This window comes from Stenella coeruleoalba (assembly GCF_951394435.1).
Source record: "Stenella coeruleoalba genome assembly, chromosome: 7".
Classification (NCBI taxonomy): domain Eukaryota; kingdom Metazoa; phylum Chordata; class Mammalia; order Artiodactyla; family Delphinidae; genus Stenella; species Stenella coeruleoalba.
The window spans coordinates 95,568,220-95,591,356 of NC_137153.1; the positions used below are offsets into that span (position 1 = coordinate 95,568,220).

At 39.2% G+C, this 23,137-nt stretch overlaps 1 protein-coding gene across 3 annotated transcripts in view; it reads left to right on the plus strand.

The window, feature by feature from the left end:
* The first annotated feature begins 1,859 nt into the window (after positions 1–1,859).
* The window catches only part of FSD1L (fibronectin type III and SPRY domain containing 1 like), a 71,831-nt gene continuing 50,553 nt past the window's right edge, over positions 1,860–23,137 (plus strand). For all 3 annotated transcript variants that reach the window (XM_079926287.1, XM_079926285.1, XM_079926286.1), the window contains exons 1-3: positions 1,860–2,794; positions 15,860–15,955; positions 18,194–18,325. In XM_079926287.1, coding sequence (XP_079782413.1) covers positions 2,780–2,794; positions 15,860–15,955; positions 18,194–18,325 — 243 coding nt within the window. In that variant the 5' untranslated portion in view covers positions 1,860–2,779. The remainder of the gene's footprint in view (positions 2,795–15,859; positions 15,956–18,193; positions 18,326–23,137) is intronic.

A 23,137-nucleotide genomic window follows, 5' to 3' on the forward strand; every position in this document is an offset into this window, starting at 1 on the left:
TTATTAGAAAAGCTATTTTTGAAAATTTCTAAACTGACTTGGCTGTGAAGAGGCAAAGGACTTGCCCATAGGCCAGAAGCAGTGGGAGTGGGTCAGGCAGCAGACTTAGTGCCCAGCTAGGTGAGTGCCTGCTGTATGGGCCGGGGAAGACAGAAGTCACAGCTAGAAGACACTAGCTGTTTACAGATGAGAATGAGGGAAACCAGAAGGCCCGGGAAGCTGGGCAGGGAGCCAGACTGGCCAGAGGAGACAGAGATCTGGCGAGAGCAGAAGTCAAATGGGGTAGCACTCTTGTCAAAAGCTGCAGGTTCTTGGCTGGGCTGCAGGGAAAGAACTAGGGGAGCGGGGAGGCAAGGGGCCAGGAGTGAGCTCCTGGGATGTGGCCTGGGACAGAATCTGGAGATCGCATTTCAGCTGTTGACTCACTGTCTCCAAAGCCTCTTTCTGCCTCCTTCGGGGGTTAAGCCCATCAGTCACAGAGTGCCCAGGAGTTACCCTCTGACAGTAGTGAGGTAAAGTCCTTGCAGCAAGAGAACTGGGGACAGTGCTAAATGCTGTTTCTTCTTCACTGGGTCGTGCAGTGGCAGGCAGGTGCAGGGCTGGGGAGCTCACAGCAGGGTGGTTTGACTTCTGACGTTCTCCAGTCCCGAGGCTGCATTTCTCCCTCAAGGGAAACTGACTCAGCTGCAGTGCGTGTGCACTGCGAAGAATGGCCTGCGTGGCTGCAGCGGCAGGCTAGTCGCTGAGTGCCTGGCTGCTCTCATCTCTCCTCATGGAACTGGGCAGCTTGGAGAGGAGGCTCCTTTCCCTTGATACCAAGAAAAGGAGCATCTCTCTGCAAGACTGCATGCCACTACTTTCAGATGCAGGAGGAAAATTGTGCACATAGGCCCTTGACCCTGGCCTTCAAAAACAACCCACTCGGCCTGAACTAGTTTTTCCTTTTGTTCCCTTCAACCCCTTTCTTGTACATGTCTGTCCAGTTTAAAAAGGATTTATTGAATGCATATTAGATGGCAGGCCCTGTGCTGGCGAAACAGATATGGGTAAAAGAAATTTCGACCCACAAGTATAGTCGGGGAGATACATCTACAGAGATAATTACAGCCTTGTAGGATAAATGCTGTTTCTTAAACATAGAGACCATGCCCTCTCAGGACCTTTGTATTTGCTGTTTCTTCTGTCTAGAATGCTTTTCTCCAGATGTTTGTATAGTTATTCTCTCACTCTCAGGAGTGACCCGAGAGAGGCCTTCCCTGACTCTCCTACCGAACATGAAGCCCACACAATTCTCTGATTCCATTTATCCCATGTAATTTTTCCCTGTAAAACGTCTAAACTCCTTACATTAGAGATGTAATGTAAGGAGGCATTTTATATACATATAAGGCATTTTATATACATATATATATATGTATATAAAATGCCTTGTCACTGCTGATTCTCAGTCTGTGGAATTGGTACCTGATAGGTACTCAATATATTTTCCCCTTTTGTTCATTCACAATAAGTGATTGCCCAGTTGAATTTTTCTGAACCTCTGCAGTCATCGAAATGGAAGATGAGGCCTGTCCACTTGGGGAAGAACATTTTGAATCGTACCTTCCCAAGCTTTCTAGTCTCTATTGTCCCCTCAGTCCAGACTGAGCAGGTTCTAGCTTCCCACCAATAACTATAATTACTGAGCATTAACTATGTACTGGGCACTTCCAAAATGTTATTTTTTTCTTTAATTTTTTATTTTTTGCGGTACGCGGGCCTCTCACTGTTGCGGCCTCTCCCATTGCAGAGCACAGGTTCCGGACGCGCAGGACCAAGCGGTCATGGGTCACGGGCCCAGCCGCTCTGCGGCACGTGGGATCTTCCCGGACCGGGGCGCGAACCCGTGTCCTCTGCATCGGCAGGCGGACCCTCAACCACTACGCCACCAGGGAAGCCCCCAATACGTTATTTAATCTTCATAATGCTCTGCAAAGTCAGAATTATTTATTTTACCAAAGATGAAACAGGCTCTGGGAGAGTAGTTGCTCAAAGTCACAGCGAGCAAGGTTCCCAGGGGGCTCTCTGGTAAAGGTCTACCAGACTCCACAGTCTACCCAAGTTTCTGTCACGTGCCTACAGGCTTTCCGCATGTTTCCACTACATCACCCTCCCAGCCATTTCCTTCCCACTGGACCGCTGGGCCTGTCAGCCTGGCTGCTTCTCCAAGGGCTAGCATAAGGAGGTGCTTCAGATGCTTGCAGGATGGAGAAGGGGCTGATCTAGCTCCAGGGCCGGAGCTTTCCTTCCCCTGCCCTCCCCACGGACCCGGCTGCTGGATGCCCAGTGGTCCATTCCAAAGCCAGCAGCAATCGCGCGCGCTGGAGGAAAAAGGATGGGGGAAGGAGGGCGAGGCTTCTTCAAACGACCGGCGGGACCGAGGGGCGAGCACTCCTCTCTCTCTGCCGCTCCGTCGCTGCACCGGATAACCAGCACCCCCCTTCCACCCCTCCCCATCTCTTCTCGCAGCAGGGCGCGTGCGCAAGGCGCTCCTCGCCCCCTCCCTTCCGCGGGCCGCCCTTTCACCCTGGCAACGGCGGCGCGACTGCGGCGCGCGCGGGGCTGGGCGCGGACGGGGCGCGGCCGGGCGGCGCCGGTGAGGTCTGAGGCTGAGGCAGAGGCGGCGGTGGCTCAGCAGAGCAGCGGCCCCGGGTAGCCGTGTTGGCGTGTCCGACCTCCCTCCGTCTCCTCGCAAGGTTCTTCGACGCGGTTTTGGGTCTAGCGGACACAGCCCCTGGCCATGGACTCCCAGAAAGTAAGCGCGGGCGCTGGGCCGCCGAGGCTGGGCAGAGCTCCCCGGCCGGGTGGGCGGTGGGCGAGCGGGGCTGGCCAGGCCAGCCTGAGGCTGGGCTATGGCCGCGGAGGGCGAGGCCGCCAGGCCGCTTTGCTCTTTCCCAGGAGCAAAGCGGCGCCCGCCGGGCTGCGGGGACCGCGCCCCGTGACCCTGGACAGCTTCTGCCCTGTACTTGGTCCTGGGTCCTGGTCCCTGGCTCCTGAGGGGATAGCGGGAGCCGCCCCCAGGTTTTCATCAGTTTTTGCAACGGTCTGGGCCCTCTTTGATTCTCGCAGCCTCACGGTGAGCTAGTGAGGGTTTATCCATCCTTAGCAGAAGAGGAAGTCAAGGCACATGGGGGTCTACCGGCTGACGCCGAAGCTGGCCCCTCTCCTCGACCCAGTCTTCTATCTTGGCAAAATCTGTGCCTCTTTAGGTCGGGAACCAGATCTCCTTAGTACCGCCCCCCGCCCAGCCTTGTCCACCGCCCCAGCCCTCCTCGGGACTAGTCCACTAGCACGTCTTGGTGTTTAGTGTTGGTTGAATTGAGAGAAAAGACTGACAGTTGTCAGAGCAGCGGTCCCACCCTCTGACCAGTTCAGTGCTGCTGGTCAGTTACCTTAATGGTTGTTTTGGCATGTTTTATACGTTCTGAACAAGTTAAAGGAAGGGTATACAGAACTAGCCGTTTTTATTAACCAATATATATATATATTTAGAGAACATAGCCAACGTTTGAATACAATTAGAAGTGTTATTAATATTTAGTTATAATCCCTATATAAAAATCAACCACGGTGCTCTCTTTGTTAGATTATAGTAATTGAAATATAGTGCAGTATAATAAGAAGGAACACAGTGTTACTAATAATGTAGCAGGGAAAAACAAGGGCATGTCCAAGAGGCCATTCTTTTCTATTATTAGATAGAAAGTACTGGAAAAAACGTTAGAACCTTGTTTTCTATAATTTTGCCTGGATTCACTTCCTTGAGCACTGGGGTCATGAGAGAATAGTGTAGTGATGTGTTTAGCGTTAACTATTACAGTATTTAACAAAAGTCATATGATTTCATTGTATGTGTGCATCTTGAAACTCAGGTATATTCAATTTTTTAATTTTCATGACTATTAGTAAGACATTTTTTAAAAATTACATTTTGTGTGTTTTGAATTTGTAAAACATTTCAAAGCTTATTTAACTTTTTAAATAACAGTCATGTGATATCTGAGTGGACATTAGTTCAGAGCAAACGGAAGGGCAAAGACTTGGAGTCCAGAGACTCGGGTTCCATGCTGCTATATGTAGCTTTGTGATATGGAGCAAATCACTTAACTGTGATTAATCAATTTCCTCATTTATACAGTGGAAATGAGAATATTTTACAGTTACTGTAAAAAGCAGGTAATATAATTAAGTTTGAATTATGTACTTTAAAGTACAGTGCTTTAAAGTTTACAAAGAATAAGTACTAAAATACTCTGTGTGCTGTAAAACATAATTTTAAAAAGTATTTTAATGTGGCTCCTCTTATTTTGCCAGGGCATGCATTGTCTCTCATTTTAATGAGGACTCGAGTTGGAGTGAGTCCTGCAAGGTCATACCACTAGCCATGCATAAGGCTAAGATCTGAACTTGGTTTCATTCCAAATGTTGTATTTGAGTACCTACACGTACTGTGTACAGTTTTACCAGAGGTAGAGAAGAATTAGCTGTTCTTTCTTACTGGTACTAATGTATCTTAGATAAGTTAGAGAATCAACTTCTCAATATTAGAAAATATGTTGAATTTCATTGATAGTATTAAATAATATTTCTAATAAAAAATGCTTTGTTTTGTAGCTTAAAATAAGCATCATGTGTTGATGCTTATAACCAATTCAGTGCTCTGAATTTGAGCATTCTTTTCTCATGAATTACTGCAGATTCAATTATATACCTCAACTAATAATGAACTGAGCTGGTTATGTATTTCTCTTGAAATAAAACAGTAGTAGTACACCCCTGGCATGATTTTTCTTTTCTATTATAGAATGTTACAACGAAAATAATAGCAGGGATGATACCTTAGTCAGCATAAGGAAACATAGTTACTGCAAGTGGCAGAGGGTGAGAGTGGCTTGAATATATATCCATTTGTAAGGTATTTGGGATTTGGGCTTTAAATTATTAAGAGGATGGCTTCAGAGTCGTCTCCAGTCCTTCTATTTATGAACTGAATGAGGTTGGGCAGTTTGCAGTCTCCATTTCCTCATCTTTAAAGTCTCCTTACCTCAAAGGGTTATGAAGATCGTGTTAATTTTTAAAAATCACTTGGTGCCTAGCACACATAAGTACTATCGTTAGCTATTAGTAATCTCATAATCTCAACTTCAAAGTAACTTTATCCCTTTGTTGATAATTTGTATAACTATTTTTCTAATCCAGTCTAACCATTTCTTAACTTTGTCCTGAAGTTTAAAGCATGTTTTCTGTGTTTATGTCTGTAATAAGTGTTTCAAATGATGGTGCCAAAGAAGAGTTGTTAAATCCTAATTGAAAGAGGATTGGAAGTCCTGACTCATGCAATCTGACAATAGAGGTTAAGTTAACTGGACAGTCTTACAGAAGCTTGATGGTGGCTAGTCAGCAAATGGATTAGCTTGACCAGCTGCTTTTTTGTCTGTGAAAATAACTTGGACTTGTGTTAGCAACAGATGCTCTGTTTGAGTAGAGGAAGAAAACATAATTACCTTGGGTATGTAAGGTGTACTGTTGGATACAGAAAACCACAGTATTATCTTCTAGAAATAAACAGAGGGATTTTGTTTATATCGAGTTTCTGGGACACTTGTGAACAGGATGTGTTATGGATAGGTGGCTTTATTTGATACTCAAACCTTTTGATTATGTCCTTAAGTGGTTTTAAGATAAAATCCCAAAGGTTTCTTTACCTGATAAAATGTGTATGTTCAAAGAAACCATTGAAACAAATAAGACATTTGCACCTTTCTAGAATCTTGGTGCTTAGAATTTGATAGTTTCAGTTAAATTCTTGTGCAGGAGATCATTCATATTCATAGGGGTTGCTGTTTCTAGGAAGGGTTTGTGCTGTAGGGATAATAAAGGTGGAGAGGAAAGGGGAAGGGATCCCTGAGGGAAGATGTCATCGAGAGCATACATTGTCAGTTGTTTGCTTTTCCTCCCTTTCCCCCCACATATTCTACTTTCTGCTTAGAGAGGAATAGTGACAGTCAGGCAAGGCTTGATGTGCAAGACTGAACAAACCTAGACTGAGGAGATTGAACTGAGTAGGGAGAGTTTTAAAGCACAACACGACCTGCAACCAGTAGCATGTCTAGACTTGGCTTCCTCATCCCAGTTTCTTCCTCTGCCCTGGTATTTGCTATCCTTTGCCTTCTTGTTGTACCCTAACAGTTCGGAGGCCTCCACCATATCCAGATAACCAACCGTCTCTCATGTTCCAAAATTATGCCTTTTTCTCAGTCCTGAGGAAAGGAAAGAGAAATGAAATTTGACTATTGTTCTGTATCCAGTATTGTATTAGACTGCTTTAAATTCTCACAACAGCTGTTATTCCTGTTGTAAAGATATGGAAGATGGAATTGAGAGAGGTTAAATAACTTGTTCAGAGTCACACAGCTAGCAAGTGGTAGTCTGGATTCATACCAGGTCTTTCTTCCCAGCTCAAGCTTCTTTCATTACCACCCTTCCTGCCTTGCTCCTTTGCCTTTAAATGATGGCATGATTAATGTCATTAAAACTTAAGATATTAACTTAAGACATAAACTTAAGATATATCTTAAAATATAAACTTAAGATATATCTTTATCTTCAGATATGTCTTAGATCTTAAGATAAAATGTAAGATATAAACCCCTATAAAGTAGTTTTTTTGTTGTTGTTGTTATTAAGAAACTAGTTTAGTCTAGTAAAAATCGTTGATAGAAAGTATAGAACATGATTTAGATAAAACTCTGGAATTTGGTCTCCCTTGCTGCTACAAATCATTTTTCTGTAGTACATGTATCTCCCTTCTCTCCAGCTCTCTTTCTTTTTTGAGGGAAGGTCTTTGCTTTCTAAAATAGAGGTGTGACCAGGAAAGTATAACTGGGGTTTTTATACACCCCAGCCAAGCACAACTGCAGTCATTCCTGTGGAGCGGATCAGAGTAATTTGGGATGTACAAGGTACGAGGTACCCTCTTCAAAGGACCATGCTGACATACTTGTATCACTGTGTTTAAATACAGACACCTTCATTTTTATTGAACTTGACAGTTTAAAAAAAAACTAGAAATATAGTGAAACAGACCTAACTTAAAAAAATTTTTTTAAGGACAATGGTTCTTTGCAGTGCCTGGCTGAATGTAAGCAGGATTATTCATGCAGCAAACACATATTGAATGCCATAGTGATAGATATTCCACTCCAGTGTAGGGTGGACAATACTTTGAAGTTAGTGGATTTTTTCTACAGCTTTCTTTTTCTATGTTTTATATCCTCAGTTGGCACTGCTTCCCGGCCACAAGGTTCTGATTAATATGGTCTCAGTTATTGATATTTGCTGATGATAGCTAATTATATTTTGAACTAATTTATAATAGTGTTAGCACAGCCAGCCTGTGCACTCCTGTTGCATTATAAATATAAGTAACACAAGTTTATTGTAGGAAATTAGGAAATATAGATAAATGAAAATAAAATAAAAATCACCCATAATCCTGCCACCCAGAGGTAACTTCTTTTAACATTTGTATATATTACATTCCAGTCTTTTTTAATGCATATAGAAACTTAAAAAAACTATGGTATCACACTATGTATAGTGATTTATAATTTGCCTCTCACTTAATATGTAAGGATATCTTTTTCCATGTTAATATCATTCTACAACACTTTTAATGATTTAGTAGAATTCTTTAATATGGATATATATTACGTGATTTTTTTAAAAAATTTTAATTTTTTTTGGCTGCGTTGGGTCTTTGTTGCTTCACGCGCGCTTTCTCTAGTTGTGGTGAGTGGGGGCTACTCTTTGTTGCAGTGTGCGGGCTTCTCACTGCGGTGGCTTCTCTTGTTGCAGAGCACAGGCTCTAGGCACACGGGCTTCAGTAGTTGTGGCACGTGGGCCTTAGTAGTTGTGGCTCACAGGCTCTAGAGCGCAGGCTCAGTAGTTGTGGTGCACAGGCTTAGTTGCTCCACGGCATGTGGGATCTTCCTGGACCAGGGGTTGAAGCTGTGTCCCCTGCATTGGCAGGAGGATTCTTAACCACTGCGCCACCAGGGAAGCCCTACTTGATTTTTAGTTAGTATCCTTTTCTCATACTTTTATGTTGGTCCTAACCTTTTAATATTATAAATAATAGTAAGATGAAATCTTTGTCGTCAAGTCTCGGCTTATACTCTTTAATTATTTACTTAGAATAAATTAGTAGAAATGGAATTACTGAGTCATTGTGTATATGCTTTTAAATACCTTTTGATGTGTATTGCCAAGTCGCCCTTCAGAAAGGTTTTGTCAGTTTATACTGCTACTAGTGGTACCTGAGAGTACCCCCATCTCTACTTCCATTCCACCTCCCTTAATTAGATGATGAGTCCTCTGGTTTCCATGGCCGAATGTGAGCCTCTTAGACTTCATTGGATGGAACAGACAGTTCAGAGGCTGCAGAAATGGATGAGGCTTCCTCAGCCTCTGAGACACTGTATTTCCTCAAATCCTAGTTGGGAAAGAACCTCTTCTTCTGCCCTGATATCTGCAACTGGGCTCAGGGTGAAAAGACAGTATTCCCTACCAGGTCTTTTACTAGATTTTTTTTCTGTGGATCACCTCAGTTGCATCTGTATACAGAGGTAGTAATCCCAGCTGTTTCACTGTTACAGAGGGCGTAGCTTTCTACCAGTTAACTATTTATGAGTATCAGATTCCTGAATTCCTCAACAATATATAATTCTCCTTTTCTAGCTCGTTGCATCACTTTTGAGCACAATACTCTTGTTATGTGTTGCCATAACTATGGTCAGCTGGTAAGATTCTGGTTGTCTAACTTACCAGCTGGATAGAGCATTCTGGATTTCTACTCATTACCTGATTCAAAGGAGAGGTCTTTGGTGTGGAGTGATACAAGTGGCATAATTCCTGGTGGCATTAGGATTTTTCACTGATCCCTTTTCTCTGGTTGCAGGAACCCTATGACTGTTTTGTACAGTCCTCTGCAGTGTATGCAGCCTAGAGTGGTGTAAGAGCACAGACTCTGGAGGCAGCTTCCTGGATTTGAATTGTGACTGCCGTTTGACAGCTGTGTGATCAAAGGAAGTTTCATAACTTCTTTAACCTCTCTTTCTTCAACCATAAAATACAAAGACATATTGCTGTCTATTGTGATAATTAAAAAGATAGTCCATGTTAGAAGCTTAGTATAGTGCCTGGCACATAGAAGGTGCTTAATGAATACTAACTGAAATGACTATAGTCATAGTTTGGCCCCTTTAAATTGTAGATTGATTAGTGATATTTGCAGTGGTTCTAGATTCGTGTATCTCAACTGTCTGGAATACTAATGTAGAATTTGAATCAGAAATTTTCTCCTTGTCTGAGTAGACGCTGGTGGGAAACCCATATATCACAGTGTCTAATTATGGCCACTTGGTTATTGATGCCTTTGGATTCAGAGTAGCATATAAACACGGGTATAATGGTTTTTTGCCACTGGTTCTAAGAACAGGAAGTTTCTGCATCATAACTTCAGGCACTTATTGCACTGGATAGTTTCCAGTTAAGTAGCCCAGTTGGCAGAGTTTTTTGTTGAATGCAGAATTAAGACTCACATTTGAATTTGTCATATTCACATATATTAAGCTAAAACCAGTAGAACCATGCCATTTCAGATGGTGACCGTCATTATGTTCTCAGAGTTAATGATCATATGCCTGCGGTAAGAAGAGCTGTTACTGTTGCCCTTGTGTTTGGCAGGGTGGTACATGTTACAGCCTGTTGCTCATTCCTAGTTTTTTCCAGTCTTAAAGAAAATCTTAAGTCCTTTTGATGCTCTTAGATGTTCTGACTTTCTTTTCATGGACCTCTGATCTTTGTTTTCAGGTAGTACAGTGCTAATTGTTAAGAGCATAGACTCAGGAGTCAGACTGTCTTAATTTGAATTCTGGTTCTGCCACATACTAACTCTGAGGTCCCGGGCAAGTTACTTAACCTCTTTATACCTCAGCTTCCAAATTGGAAAACGGAGATAACCAAGTATCCTACTTCATAGGATTCTTGAGAGGATTAAACAAATTAATGTATGTAAAGAGCTTAAGATAGTGCTTGGCCCTTAAGAGTATAAAAGTGTTAGTTATTATTATTTTGCTTAGAGTCAATTGATTGTGCTTTTACTTCTTATGATTTATAGGGACTATAAGCATAACTTTAAGCTATGCTTCTTTGAAGAGGGTACCTCATGCCTTGTACATCCCAGATTACTTTGAACCATTCCATAGGAATGACTGCAGTTGTGCTTGGCTGGGGCGTGTCATTCCCGCCCCCCTCCCCTTTGTTAACATAGCAGTTACCTTAGACGAATTCCACGGTCAAGTAATTGAGAGGCTTAATTTTGATAGTGTAGGTTTTCTTGAGCTCCTGGTGACTGAGGTGCATGACCAAAGGACAATGGCTGAGATTGCCTATGCATACTGCCTCTGGAGACATACATTCTACATATTTTACTGTGATCCAGCAGAATTCGTATTTGTCAAAGCATATCTTCAGACCTGTATCACCTAAAGCTTTTAGTCATGGCCACCTGAAGTCTTGCAAAATCAGTTATATTATCTAGATAAACTTCAGATGATTTATATTGCCTTTATCCATCTATGTTTATCTGTCACTTTATCCATCAGTATTTGGAGGGTAATGGGAGACTTGAGATCTGAGATGAAGTCTGAGAGACCCTGGTAGGCATTCTTTCAGGTTGATAGAGTCCCAGTTCAAAGTTGTCTTTGCCCTTCTTCACCGTCAGGCTTTGATAATAAAAGAAATGAAGCAAGTGTGCATGTGTGCGCGCGTGCGCGTGTGTGTGTATACTTAGATATATAGAATGGGCTCATTCCAAAAACAAGTTTTTGGAACTTGTTTTAACAAAAAATTGTGTATATGTTTTAGAACAGGAAGAATTGATAAATGTGAGGGTTCCCAGGTGGGAAGCAAAGCATATTAGAGAAACTCACAGCAGGCTACTGCAGCTGGAATACAGCAAGAGAGAAGTCTGGTGTGAGTTGAAACAGGTGAGGTAGGCAGGGGGAAGGAAGATCATGCAGGGTCTTACAGATTATGTAATGTCATGTTTAAGGTCATGTTAACAGCTCATGTTAAAAGATTTTCTGTTTTATCCAAGGCCTTGTGGCAAGACAATTAAGCAGGAAGAGTGATGCTAACATATTACTCTAGCTGCAATATAGAGAGCTGATTACTGGGGAGAAAGAATGGATCAGAGGCCTGTTACGTTTTGCAAGAGTATAAGTTGAGATATGATACTGACTTGTGGTAATAGTGATTACAGAGTTATTTAGGAGGTAAAATCTACAGAATTGGTGACTGCGTGTAGAATACAAATGAAAGGAAAGGATGTAATGATGGTGGCCTAGGTTTCTGGGGTTTTTTTCCTTCCAGTTTTATTGACATATATCACTATATAAGTTTAAGGTGTACAGTATAATGATTTGACTTACATACATCATGAAATGATTATCACAGTAAGATTAGTGAACATCCATCATTTCATGTAGATAAAAAATAAAAGAAAAAGAGAAAAGTATTTTTTCTTTGACGAGAACTCAGGATTTACTCTCAACAACTTTCATATATACTAGGCAACAGCGTTAATTATATATAACATATAGCAGTGTTAATTATATTTATCATGTTGTGCATTATACCCCTAGTACTTGTATCTTTCGACTACCTTCATCTACTTCTGAGTCCCGCCACCCTCTGCCTCTGGTAACCACAAATCTGATCTCTTTTTCTGTGAGTTTGTTTTTGAAGTATAATTGACCTACTGTGTTAATTCCTGTAAGAATTAACTATGCTAATCACACAACATAGTGATTTAATATTGCTGTGCATTACAAATGATCACCCCAATAAATCTAATTACTATCTGTCACCATACAATGATATTACATTATTATTGACTATTTTTACCACACTGTACATTTTATCTCTGAGACTCATTTATTTTGTAACTGGAAGTTTTTACCTTTTAATCTCCCTCACCTACCTCACCCATCCCCCTCCCCCTCTCCCCTCTGGCAACCACCTGTTTGTTCTCTGTAACTATGACTCTTTCTGTTTTAATATGTTTGTTCATTTGTTTTGTGTTTTAGATTCCACGTATAAGTGAAATTATATGGTATTTATCTTTCACTGTCTGACATACTTCACTTAACATAATACCCTCTAGGTAATATTCCAGTGTATATAGCTCTCATCTTCACTATCCATTCATCTATCAATGGGCACTTAGGTTGCTTTCTCATTTTGGCTATTGTGAATAATGCTGCAGTGAACATAGGAGTGCATTTATCTTTTTGAATTAGTATTTTCAGATTAGTATTTTTGTTTTCAGATAAATACCCAGAAATAGAATTGCTGGATGGTATGGTAGTTCTATTTTCATTTTTAAGGAAACTCCCTACTGTTTTCCGTAGTGGCCGTACCAATTTACCTTCCTACCAACAGTGTACAAGGGTTGCTTTTTCTCTGCATCCTCTCAAGAGCTTGTTATTTGTTGTCTTTTTGATAATAGCCATTCTGACAGGTGTGAGGTAATATTTCATTGTGGTTTTGATTTGCATTTCCCTGATGATTAGTGATGTTGAGCATCTTTTCATGTGTCTGTTGGCCATCTGTATGTCGTCTTTGGAAAAATGTCTGTTCAGGTCCTCTGCTGAGTTTTTAATTTTTTTTTTTCTGTTTTTGATTTTGAGTTGCTAGGTTTCTGGTTTTACAGCTGGTAGTGCCATTGGCAGAGACAGAACGCTAGAGGAGGGCTCAGGTTTAGTGGAGGACATTATGACATGTTGAATTTTGAAGTGCTTTTGAGACATCCGAGTGGAGATTTCAAGTAAGCAGTTGGATTAAAATGGTCTGGAGCTCAGAGAATAGGTGCTGTATACAGCTTACATCACTTTCTTTGTACTTCCTCCTCAGCTTCTTTATCAATTACTTGTGTCTCCATTATAAAAGCTAGTGATTAAATTTGGAGGCCCTGGAGGGGTAGAGTAGGGTAGAAAACTCTGTGCATTATGGTATCTTTTAGTTCTTTTTTGCCTCTTTCTCAAAGTTTCTTATCCTGCCCTGGTATGTTGCTTGCCATATTTAGAAAATACTTAAAAAAAAGCTCTACTGGACTTGCCTCCCCTTGCATACCTCCTATATTGGGAACACAGTATCCCTGTATAGATCTCTTCCCTGGGTCTTACCACCTAGAGAAAACTTTAACCTCATGTCACATACACAGGCTAGGGTAAAGTTTCAGAACTCAGCTTATGTAGTCCTGCTTTCAAAACTTTTTTCTTGGAATACCAGAATTTCTATATGTGTTTATATTATGTCAGATTCTTGAATTATTTTTTTAAAATGATACTCCTTTCTTTTTTTTAAACATTTATTTATTTATTTGGCTGCTCTGGGTCTTAGTTGCGGCACACAGGATCTTTTAGTTGTGGCATGTGGGATCTTTTAGTTGTGGCATGTGGGATCTAGTTCCCTGACCAGGGATCGAATCCTGACCCCCTGCATTGGGAGTGCAGAATCTTACTTAGCCACTGGACCACGAGGGAAGTCCCAAATGCTTGAATTATAATAGTTGTATGTGGATAGAAGTTAAAATGTTACAATCAAGTTCCTTTACCAGAATTTCACTAATTTCAGTGGACAAAGCTTAAGCTCAAGCTGTGATTCTCCAAGAAAATTCCAGTGATTTTATATGTCATTGAAGAGTCTTAGCAAACCAAAATATTAAAACAATATGTAATTTATTGTATGGGTGTTGCATATAATGGGCAAATTGGTTAGGTTTAGAGGCAGTATTCTAAAGTGGTAAAGAGCATGGGCTTTCGAGATAGACTGAGCATAATCATTACTTTACAAGCAGTGTCACTTTGGGCAACTGATTGAATCTCCGTTTTCTCATCTATATAATATGGATGTAACCCTACCATTGGGAGGGTTAGAAGAGGATGCAGAGAGTCAGTCTATTAACCTGAAAAGCCCAATCTTAATTGAAGCTTACTGTACACAGGCCGAGGACTGGCAGAACCATTTTTACTGTTCCATTGTGTTTTTTAAAGTATATAGAGAGTCTGTCTTGGATGAATACTCGAAAGACTCTTAAGTCTTCTACCCTCCTTTTCTACATCTCTATACTACCACTCTCGTCCTTCCAGCTGTGCCCACCCCTCCCCCAGGTACTGGCTGCATTCTGCGTTGTCTTTGTATTCAAATCTCCATGTACCTGTTTCTGGAGGGAACACCAAGAGGATAAACAGCTAACTCTTTCATAGCATAACTTCACTGTGTTATTATACTAAAATAACAACAGTGGTGAGGATGGGAAGAAACAGTATTGGTAAGTGAAGCAGAGAGCCTTAGTCTGGCCCAGGGATGATAATACCTACTTATCTCCAGGGATTGTTGGGAGAATGAAATGAGAGCTGTAATTATTTTAATTCTTTTACTATAATGCTTTATGAGCATTTATATGAAATGTCATCCCTTTATCAGATTATTTCCTGAGCTCTTTATATTTAGCCTTTTTTTTCTTTGCGGTACGTGGGCCTCTCACTTTTGTGGCCTCTTCCGTTGCGGAGCACAGGCTCCGGACGCGCAGGCCCAGTGGCCATGGCTCACGGGCCCAGCCGCTCCGCGGCATGTGGGATCTTCCCGGACCAGGGCGCAAACCCGCGTCCCCTGCATTCGCAGGCGGACTCTCAACCACTGCGCCACCAGGGAAGCCCTATATTTAGCCTTTTATCAGTTTTTGATAATATTTTGAGGAGAACCTTTATTACACAAAATCTTATAGGAAATTACTAAAATATTTATGTTTGTAGGTGCTTACGGAAATAAGGCTTGTACTTCTGGGAAAAATTATAAAGTGAAAGTACTTGCTTTTGATTTTTACTGAGAATACAAGTACCTTGTTTGGATTTTGCTTTTACTGCCCATGAAGAGTTATTAAACAACTAGACCTGTGATGTACAATATGACAGCACTTGTCACATGTGTAATAAAAAGTGAAATTAATTCAAGTTAAAATAAATTTAGTTCCTCAGTTGCTCTATCCACATTTCAAGAGCTCATTAGCTTCATGTGGCTAGTTACTACCATATAGAACAGCACATATGTAGGATATTTCCGTTATAGCAGGAAATTTTATTGGACAACACTGAAGTAGAGAGTATGAGAAAGTTAAATAATCAAGTGTTTTATTTAAATAGGAAGCATTATCAAAAAGTCTGAGGTATTTGCTACTAAAATTACCTTATTTATTATGGTTCTATAGCATCTGTAAATATTGCAATGAATGTTGTAATTTTAACTGCAAATTTATTATCTACTTTCGTATTTCTAAAATATGTTTTTAATTTTTATAAATAAATGTCAAATTTTATAAATAAATGTCAAATTTTATAAATAAATGTCAAATTTCAGTGTCTCTGCTTTTATTCCTCATTTCCTGATGTTGATTAGAAGTTTCCATTTATTTTTGCAACGTTTAAGGATTTGGTTCTGTTCGTTTGCCATGGCCTTATGACCTAAAGTAACAGTCTTTATGTTAAATAATATTGATCACCTTCAGTGTGAAAGATATGGTGGTAATTAAGTTGTACACTAGGAATAAGAGGTTTGAACAATGAACAGTTTTACGTTGCTCCTGTTTATTATGTAATATACTCTTACAGAGTTTGTTTAGAGAGTTGTTGTTATAAAGTTTATAGTTCTCTTTTAATAAAATATCATAGTGTTAAAAAAATTTTTTTTATCCTAGGAAGCTCTACAAAGGATCATTTCAACTCTGGCAAATAAAAATGATGAAATTCAGAACTTTATTGATACACTAAATCAAACACTAAAAGGAGTTCAGGTATGAATCTGTTTTAAAAAAAAATTGTGTGAATATGTCACAATTAATGATTGTTGGGTCAAATCAGAAGTATAAATATACACTGTCAACTATAGATTATAAACTAATGGAGATGAGAGCAGGGTTTTTAAATGGCAGATAAATAAAAATGCTTTATTTGCTATTCCCACATTCTCCATGGAAAGATCAAATAGTAAGGGAAAAAGAAAACTCTGGAATATTGCTAGGAATATTATAATGCTCCCTTTTCTTCCTTTCCGTTTCATGTTTGTCTTTTCTAATTCCAATTAAGAGCAAATTGTACCTTTCCAAAAGTACTGGGAAGCTAAACATTTCTTTTACTGTAAATAGTAGAAGGAAAATGTAGATGGTGAGAGGTCCACTTGCAGAACTAGATGAAATTAAGATATAAAAGGAAAAGGTAAAGTGCCCATTGAGGAGAGAGGGGAATACTTAAGGAAATGGTCCCAGGTATAGGTGGATAATCCATACTGTAAATAATCAAATGTTGATTGTGGAAGAGACCTTAAGATAAGCTGGTGATGCTTTCCCATGAATGTGCTTTAATTAATTTAAGGGTCATTTCTTTGTGAAATAAACATAGACGATTTCCAGGATACTTGTAGACAGTGAATCATTTCCTGTGATTTTTGTTTGGTTCAGCCTAGGTAATTGCCTGGCCTGTTAAACCTTATGGTCTTGTATTTTCTTTACTTCTGAATTTGCTGTAATTGAAGTTAGTTAATTATAATCTTCACTAGTTTAACTATCTTTCTCAAACTATTTTATTGGAAAATTTGGTGAATCCACTAATCCAGTTTCTTTAAATAAGCAAAGCTAGTGGTTCTAAAACTCTTGGTCTATGGACAAGAGAATCATCACATTTGAAATCTGTAAAAGGGTACCTTTAGATAGAGCTGGCTCACACTGTTTTTCTGATTGACAGATTATTAGGACTTTACCTTATCATCCATAAAGAAAATAGAGGGGGAATTAAACTACACTGAAGATGGGAGCATAAGCTGTAGTGGACGAGAGACCGTAAGAATGTGCCAGTTGGTTATTGAGGGGAAAGAGCAGTCCAATTCCTTTTTACAGATGAAAAAATTGAGGTCCAGGAATTCAAGTGGCTTGTCCAAGGTCGCACTGTTACTGAGTTGTTAATGTGGAATTTGTGCCTTCCAGACTGCACATTTCTTCCTCCACGTCATGTTCTTACTACTGTAAAGAAACTAGTAAAATGATTAACACCACTTTTGGCAAGACTCCAGTGAGATGATGTCTGGTTTTTATAAACATTTTAAGCAAAAGTTTGGATTGTAATATTACAGTAGATTTTGTGTATTAGTTTTGTAAACCAGTGCCAATTTCGCTTCTCTTAGTTGAATGATTCATCTATGTTGAAAAATGCCTTAAGATGATTTCTTCTATCTCATAATTGTTGCAGGTGTGAATATCACTTATCTAGGGATTTCACAGATATTTTGTTATTTCTTGTTGAAATAGCATCATCTTGCTTAATGAGGCAGTGAGGAACTCTTGGAGGTCAACAGACTTTATAAACAGATTTTAGTTTATAAAATTTAGGAGTTTGACTACAGATTCTAGTCAGTAGATGATTTCTGAGGTTCCTTCTAGCACCGAAATTCAGTGTTCAATAAATCTCTTAGGACCCAGTAAGGAATTGCTTAGTGTTTTAATTCTGCTTATCTTATGTAAATGCAGTGTTTTAGGCAACCTGAAAGATTTAAAAATTTGCGCAAAATCAGCCCCATCCCTATAATGCCCAGACTATTTCTCAGAGTTACAGAATCAAAATCTCTGGAATATTTTATTAAAATCTGCTTCACTGATGATTCTGATACACACCAAAAGTTGAGAACCACTGGCTTAGGGTCTGCCTTAGAGCCTGAAGGTCTGGACAAAGTTGACAACCTTAAAACAAACTTTCACATTGTCCTGTGGAAACAGTCTTATAAAAGGTGAGGAGAGTATGGGCTAGTTCATAAAAGGCTACTTAACTCACAGCATTGCTGAAGTAGAACTATCAGCATTAGCAGCCAGCTTCTTGGATTTATCTGATTTTAAAGGTGTATGTCAAATATTAGAATTTTAATTATTTTATGATATGAGGCTGATATTAGATTCATAATATGAATCTATTCTTTGGTAAGTACTATATCTTTTAGTTTTTTAATGTTTGACAGCTCTTAAGTAAAATCTTTGTTTATTAAACAGGAAAATTCTTCTAACATACTTTCAGAGTTAGATGAAGAATTTGATAGTTTATACTCCATATTGGATGAGGTAAAAGAAAGTATGATTAACAGTATCAAGCAGGAACAAGCTCGTAAATCACAGGAGTTACAGGTGAGATCGTGCAACTATTTAAATATAAATTTTAGTCTGTATAATGCTTGATTTATTGAAAGCAAAAATTAGTGAATTTTTTGTGTAACTGTACTGATATCTTGTAGAAGAATGATTCTTAACTTTGTTTTGGTCATAGATACCGTTTTTTTAAAATTGTGATAAAAAACCTAAGATTTACTCTTTTAACCATTTTTAAATGTACAGTAGTATTAACTATATTCACATTGTTGTGTAACAGATCTCTAGGACTTTTTCATCTTGCAGGACTGAAACTCTGTACTCATTGAACAACACCCTATTTGCCCTTTGCCCCACTGCCTGGCAACCACCATTGTATTTTCTACTCTAGATATCTCATATAAGTGGAATCATACAGTATTTGTCCCTTTGTGACTGGCTTATTTCACTCAGCATAATGTCTTCAAAGTTCATCCATCTTGTAGCATGTGTCAGGATTTCCTTTTTATGGCTGAATAATAGTCCATTGCATGTATTTACCACATTTTCTTTATGTGGTATGTCCATTTATCTGTCTATGGACATTTGGGCTGCTTCTGTCTCTTGGCTGTAGTGAGTAATGCTGCAGTATACGTGGGTGTATATTGAAATTTTGATAGTGATTGCATTGAATTTGTAGATTGCTTTTGGTACTATGGGTGTTTGAACAATATTGTCTTCCAATCCATGACCATAGGATGTCTTTCCATTTATCTGTGTCTTTAATTTCTTTCAGCAGTGTTATGTAGTGTTCAGTGAATAGGTCTTTTGCCTCGGTTAAATTTACTGCAAAGTATTTCATTCTTTTTGTTGTTGTTGTTGTTGCGGTACGCGGGCCTCTCACTGTTGTGGCCTCTCCCGTTGCGGAGCACAGGCTCCAGACGCGCAGGCTCAGCGGCCATGGCTCACGGGCCCATCCACTCCGTGGCATGTGGGATCCTCCCAGACTGGGGCACGAACCCGTGTCCCCTGCATCGGCAGGCGGACTCTCAACCACTGCACCACCAGGGAAGCCCTATTTCATTCTTTTTGATGCTATTGTAAATGGGATTGTTTTCTTTTTTTTTTAATTTTTTACAAAGGAATAATATTTATTGTTCATATAGAAAATTTAGAAAAATTATAAAATAGAAAATAAAGATCATCCATAGTCCTGTCACTCAGAAGTAGTCACTATTTTTTTCTTTTTTGTAATATACATTTAAATATACATATATAATACACATATGTAGGGACATTTTTAATAGAATTACTATCTTATGTATAATTTTTAACCTGGCCTTTTAATCACTTATTATGCCAGATACATTTTCCCATGCCATTGAAAAGTCTTTGAAAACTTTCATCTTAATATTACCTATCAAAATTTGTTAAGCCAATTCCCTATAGTTAGGTATCTAGTTATTCTGTTTTCTTTTTTTTTTCTTTTCTTTTTGCGGTATGCGGGCCTATCACTGTTGTGGCCTATCCTGTTGTGGAGCACAGGCTCTGGACGCACAGGCTCTGGACGCACAGGCTCTGGACGCGCAGGCTCAGCGGCCATGGCTCACGGGCCCAGCCGCTCCACAGCACGTGGGATCTTCCCGGACCGGGGCATGAACCCGTGTCCCCTGCATTGGCAGGCAGACTCTCAACCACTGCGCCACCAGGGAAGCCCCTAGTTATTCTGTTTTTTGCTACTGTAAGTAGCTCCATGTTGTACAAGTATTTTGTATTTTTGTGGACATCTCTGATGATTTCATCAAGATTAAACAACATTTTTCGTGTTCTTTATACTGCCATATTGTTTCCCAAAATGGTTGTATTCCTTTACCCTCCATGAACAAGATGCAAAAACGATCTTTTCACTGCTGGGTAAGGATATATATATTTTTTAAATTTCTACCAACTAAATGGAGGGAGGAAAGCATGTTATTATTTGAAGTTCCTTCGTTATTAGGTTGAATATTTTAACATGCTTCTTGATATTTTTGCCATTCATGAATTATCTTTTATGTTCTTTCCCTTTTTTGGTATTGGTATGCTTGACTTGTTGATTTTATTTATTTATTTTTTCCAAATTTTGAATTTTATTTTATTTTTTATACAGCAGATTCTTATTAGTTATCTATTTTATATATATTAGTGTATATATGTCAATCCCAATCTCCCAGTTCATCCCATCACCACCACCACTACCCCCCCCTTACCCCCTTGGTTGTCCATATGTTTGTTCTCTACATCTGTGTCTTGCACACCAGTTCATCTGTACCATTTTTCTAGATTCCACATATATGCGTTAATAGATGATATTTGTTTTTCTCTTTCTGACTTACTTCACTCTGTATGACAGTCTCTAGGTCCATCCATGTCTCTACAAATGACCCAATTTCGTTCCTTTTTATGGCTAATATTCCACTGTATATATGTACCACATCTTCTTTATCCATTCATCTGTAGATGAACACTTAGGTTGCTTCCACTACCTGGCTATTGTAAATAGTGCTGCAGTGAACATTGGGGTGCATGTGTCTTTTTGAATTATGGTTTTCTCTGGGTACATGCCCAGTAGTGGGATTGCTGGGTCATATGGTAATTCTATTTTTAGCTTTTTAACGACCTCCATACTGTTCTCCATAGTGGCTGTATCAATTTACATTCCCACCAACAGTGCAAGAGGGTTCCCTTTTCTCCACATCCTCTCCAGCATTTGTTGTTTGTAGATTTTCTGATGATGCCCATTCTAACTGGTGTGAGGTGATACCTCATTGTAGTTTTGATTTGCATTTCTCTAATAATTAGTGATGTTGAGCAGCTTTGCATGTGCCTCTTGGCCATCTGTATGTCTTCTTTGGAGAAGTGTCTACTTAGGTCTTCTGCCCATTTTTTGATTGGGTTTGTTTTTTTAATATTGAGCTGCATGAGCTGTTTATATATATTTTGGAGATTAATCCTTTGTCGGTTGATTCATTTGCAAATATTTTCTCCCATTCTGAGGGTTGTCTTTTCATCGTGTTTATAGTTTCCTTTGCTATGCAAAAGCTTTTAAGTTTCATTAGGTCCCTAAATGGGTTTGTTTTCTTAATTTCCTTTTTGGATTGTTCATTGTTCATATATATAAATGCAACAGATTTTTGTGTGCTGATTTTGGTCACAGATGTCTTTGAGAATCTGAAAGCTATGGAAGAATACAAATGTTCTCTTTTAATTACAAACATGCTGTACACACACAATTTCCCAGTATTAAATACCCTTTCAAGTCTGTCCATTCTTCCCAGGTTGAGATTTGTTGTTTATATTTAGGAGGTGGGAGTTGTACTGCAGTTGAACAACGTGGGTTTGAACTGTGAGGGTCCACTTATACACTGATATTTTTCAGTAGTAAACACTACGGTACCATACGGTCTGTGGTTGGTTGAATCGTGGATGCAGAAGAACCACAGATATGGAGGGTCAACTCTAAGTTATATATGGATTAACCCCCCCATTGTTCAAGAGCCAACTGTACTTAAATCATTTAAAGGTAATTAGTTTAGTCATAAAGTATCCATAAATTTCAATAAATAAGAAATTCATTTATTTAAAAAAGCAAGATTGGAGAATAAAGGAAAACTCAGCATCTTCTGAAGATCTCACCCATGGCTCATCCTGTGGAGATTTCTGTTCTGTCTTGGGCCCAAATCCTTCTTCATAGCACCAGTTTGGAATACCCTTTAAGCGTTCAGTTGCTTAATCTCTAACCTTCCCTTCTCCCTCCCCATACTTTTTCTCTGTCAGAGCAGCTCTAATTATCTTCATTGTATTCACCAGACACCATTTCTGTCAGCCTGGCCTATACCACATATTAAATTTGCTACCAAAATGGCCATGAGTCATATTTTTTCTCCTACATTTTCCTCTTCCCATCAAGTGACAAATCTCATGCATATTGAATGTACATTATCAATTTTTATCTGCCACCTTTAACCATCCCTGAAGTGAGTGATGCTCCAGTGCTGCTGCTATTATTTTTCTTCTCTCTTACCTGGAAGTTTCAGATACCTGGTTGGTGCCTTGTTTTGTTGGCATCTTCTTTCTGCTTAATTGTGCATGCAGTTTATTTTTCTGGCATTGTTAGTAGGGAAGCTAGGAGCAGCCAATAGACACAGTTTTAAAAGCTTGCAATTGGGGAGTTCCCTAGTGGCTTAGTGGTTAGTATTGCAGGCTTTCACTGCTATGGCCTGGGTTCAATCCCTGGTCGGGGCATTGAGATCCTGCAAGCCATGCTGCGTGGCCAAAAAATAAAACAAAACAAAACAAAAACAAAAACAAAAAACCTTGCAATTAGCTAAATAAAATTGAACTGTTAATACCCTTCATTAGTGTAGAAATTTTTCCAAGGAGGAAAAATACTTTCTCCTTGTCCCATATTATTCACCTATCTTATTATATTGCTAGGTTTTAAATAATGGCAGTTGACTAGCTTCTCTTAGGTCCTTTTCTCTACTTTTCCCTTTCTTCTTCTCCTCAAAATTCACATACACTGGAAACAAAGCTCATATGATAATAGCTTTAGAAATGCATTATTAGACATTGAAGTCATAATTATCATTGGATTTTTAAAAATTATTTTATCATCTTCATTATGTCCTGTTATGCTTATACTAAAGATAGAGTCACAAAAGAATTTGAAAAACCTTGGAATGTTCCACCTCTTTAATGTTCAAAATTCATATTTGAGAAGCTACTTTAATAATTTATGGGGAAGTCAGTGATAATATTTGATTGCCAGTATCAAGATTTTATGCACTCATTCAGTAAAATTTGAGTTACGGCTATGCTGGATTTAGAGTT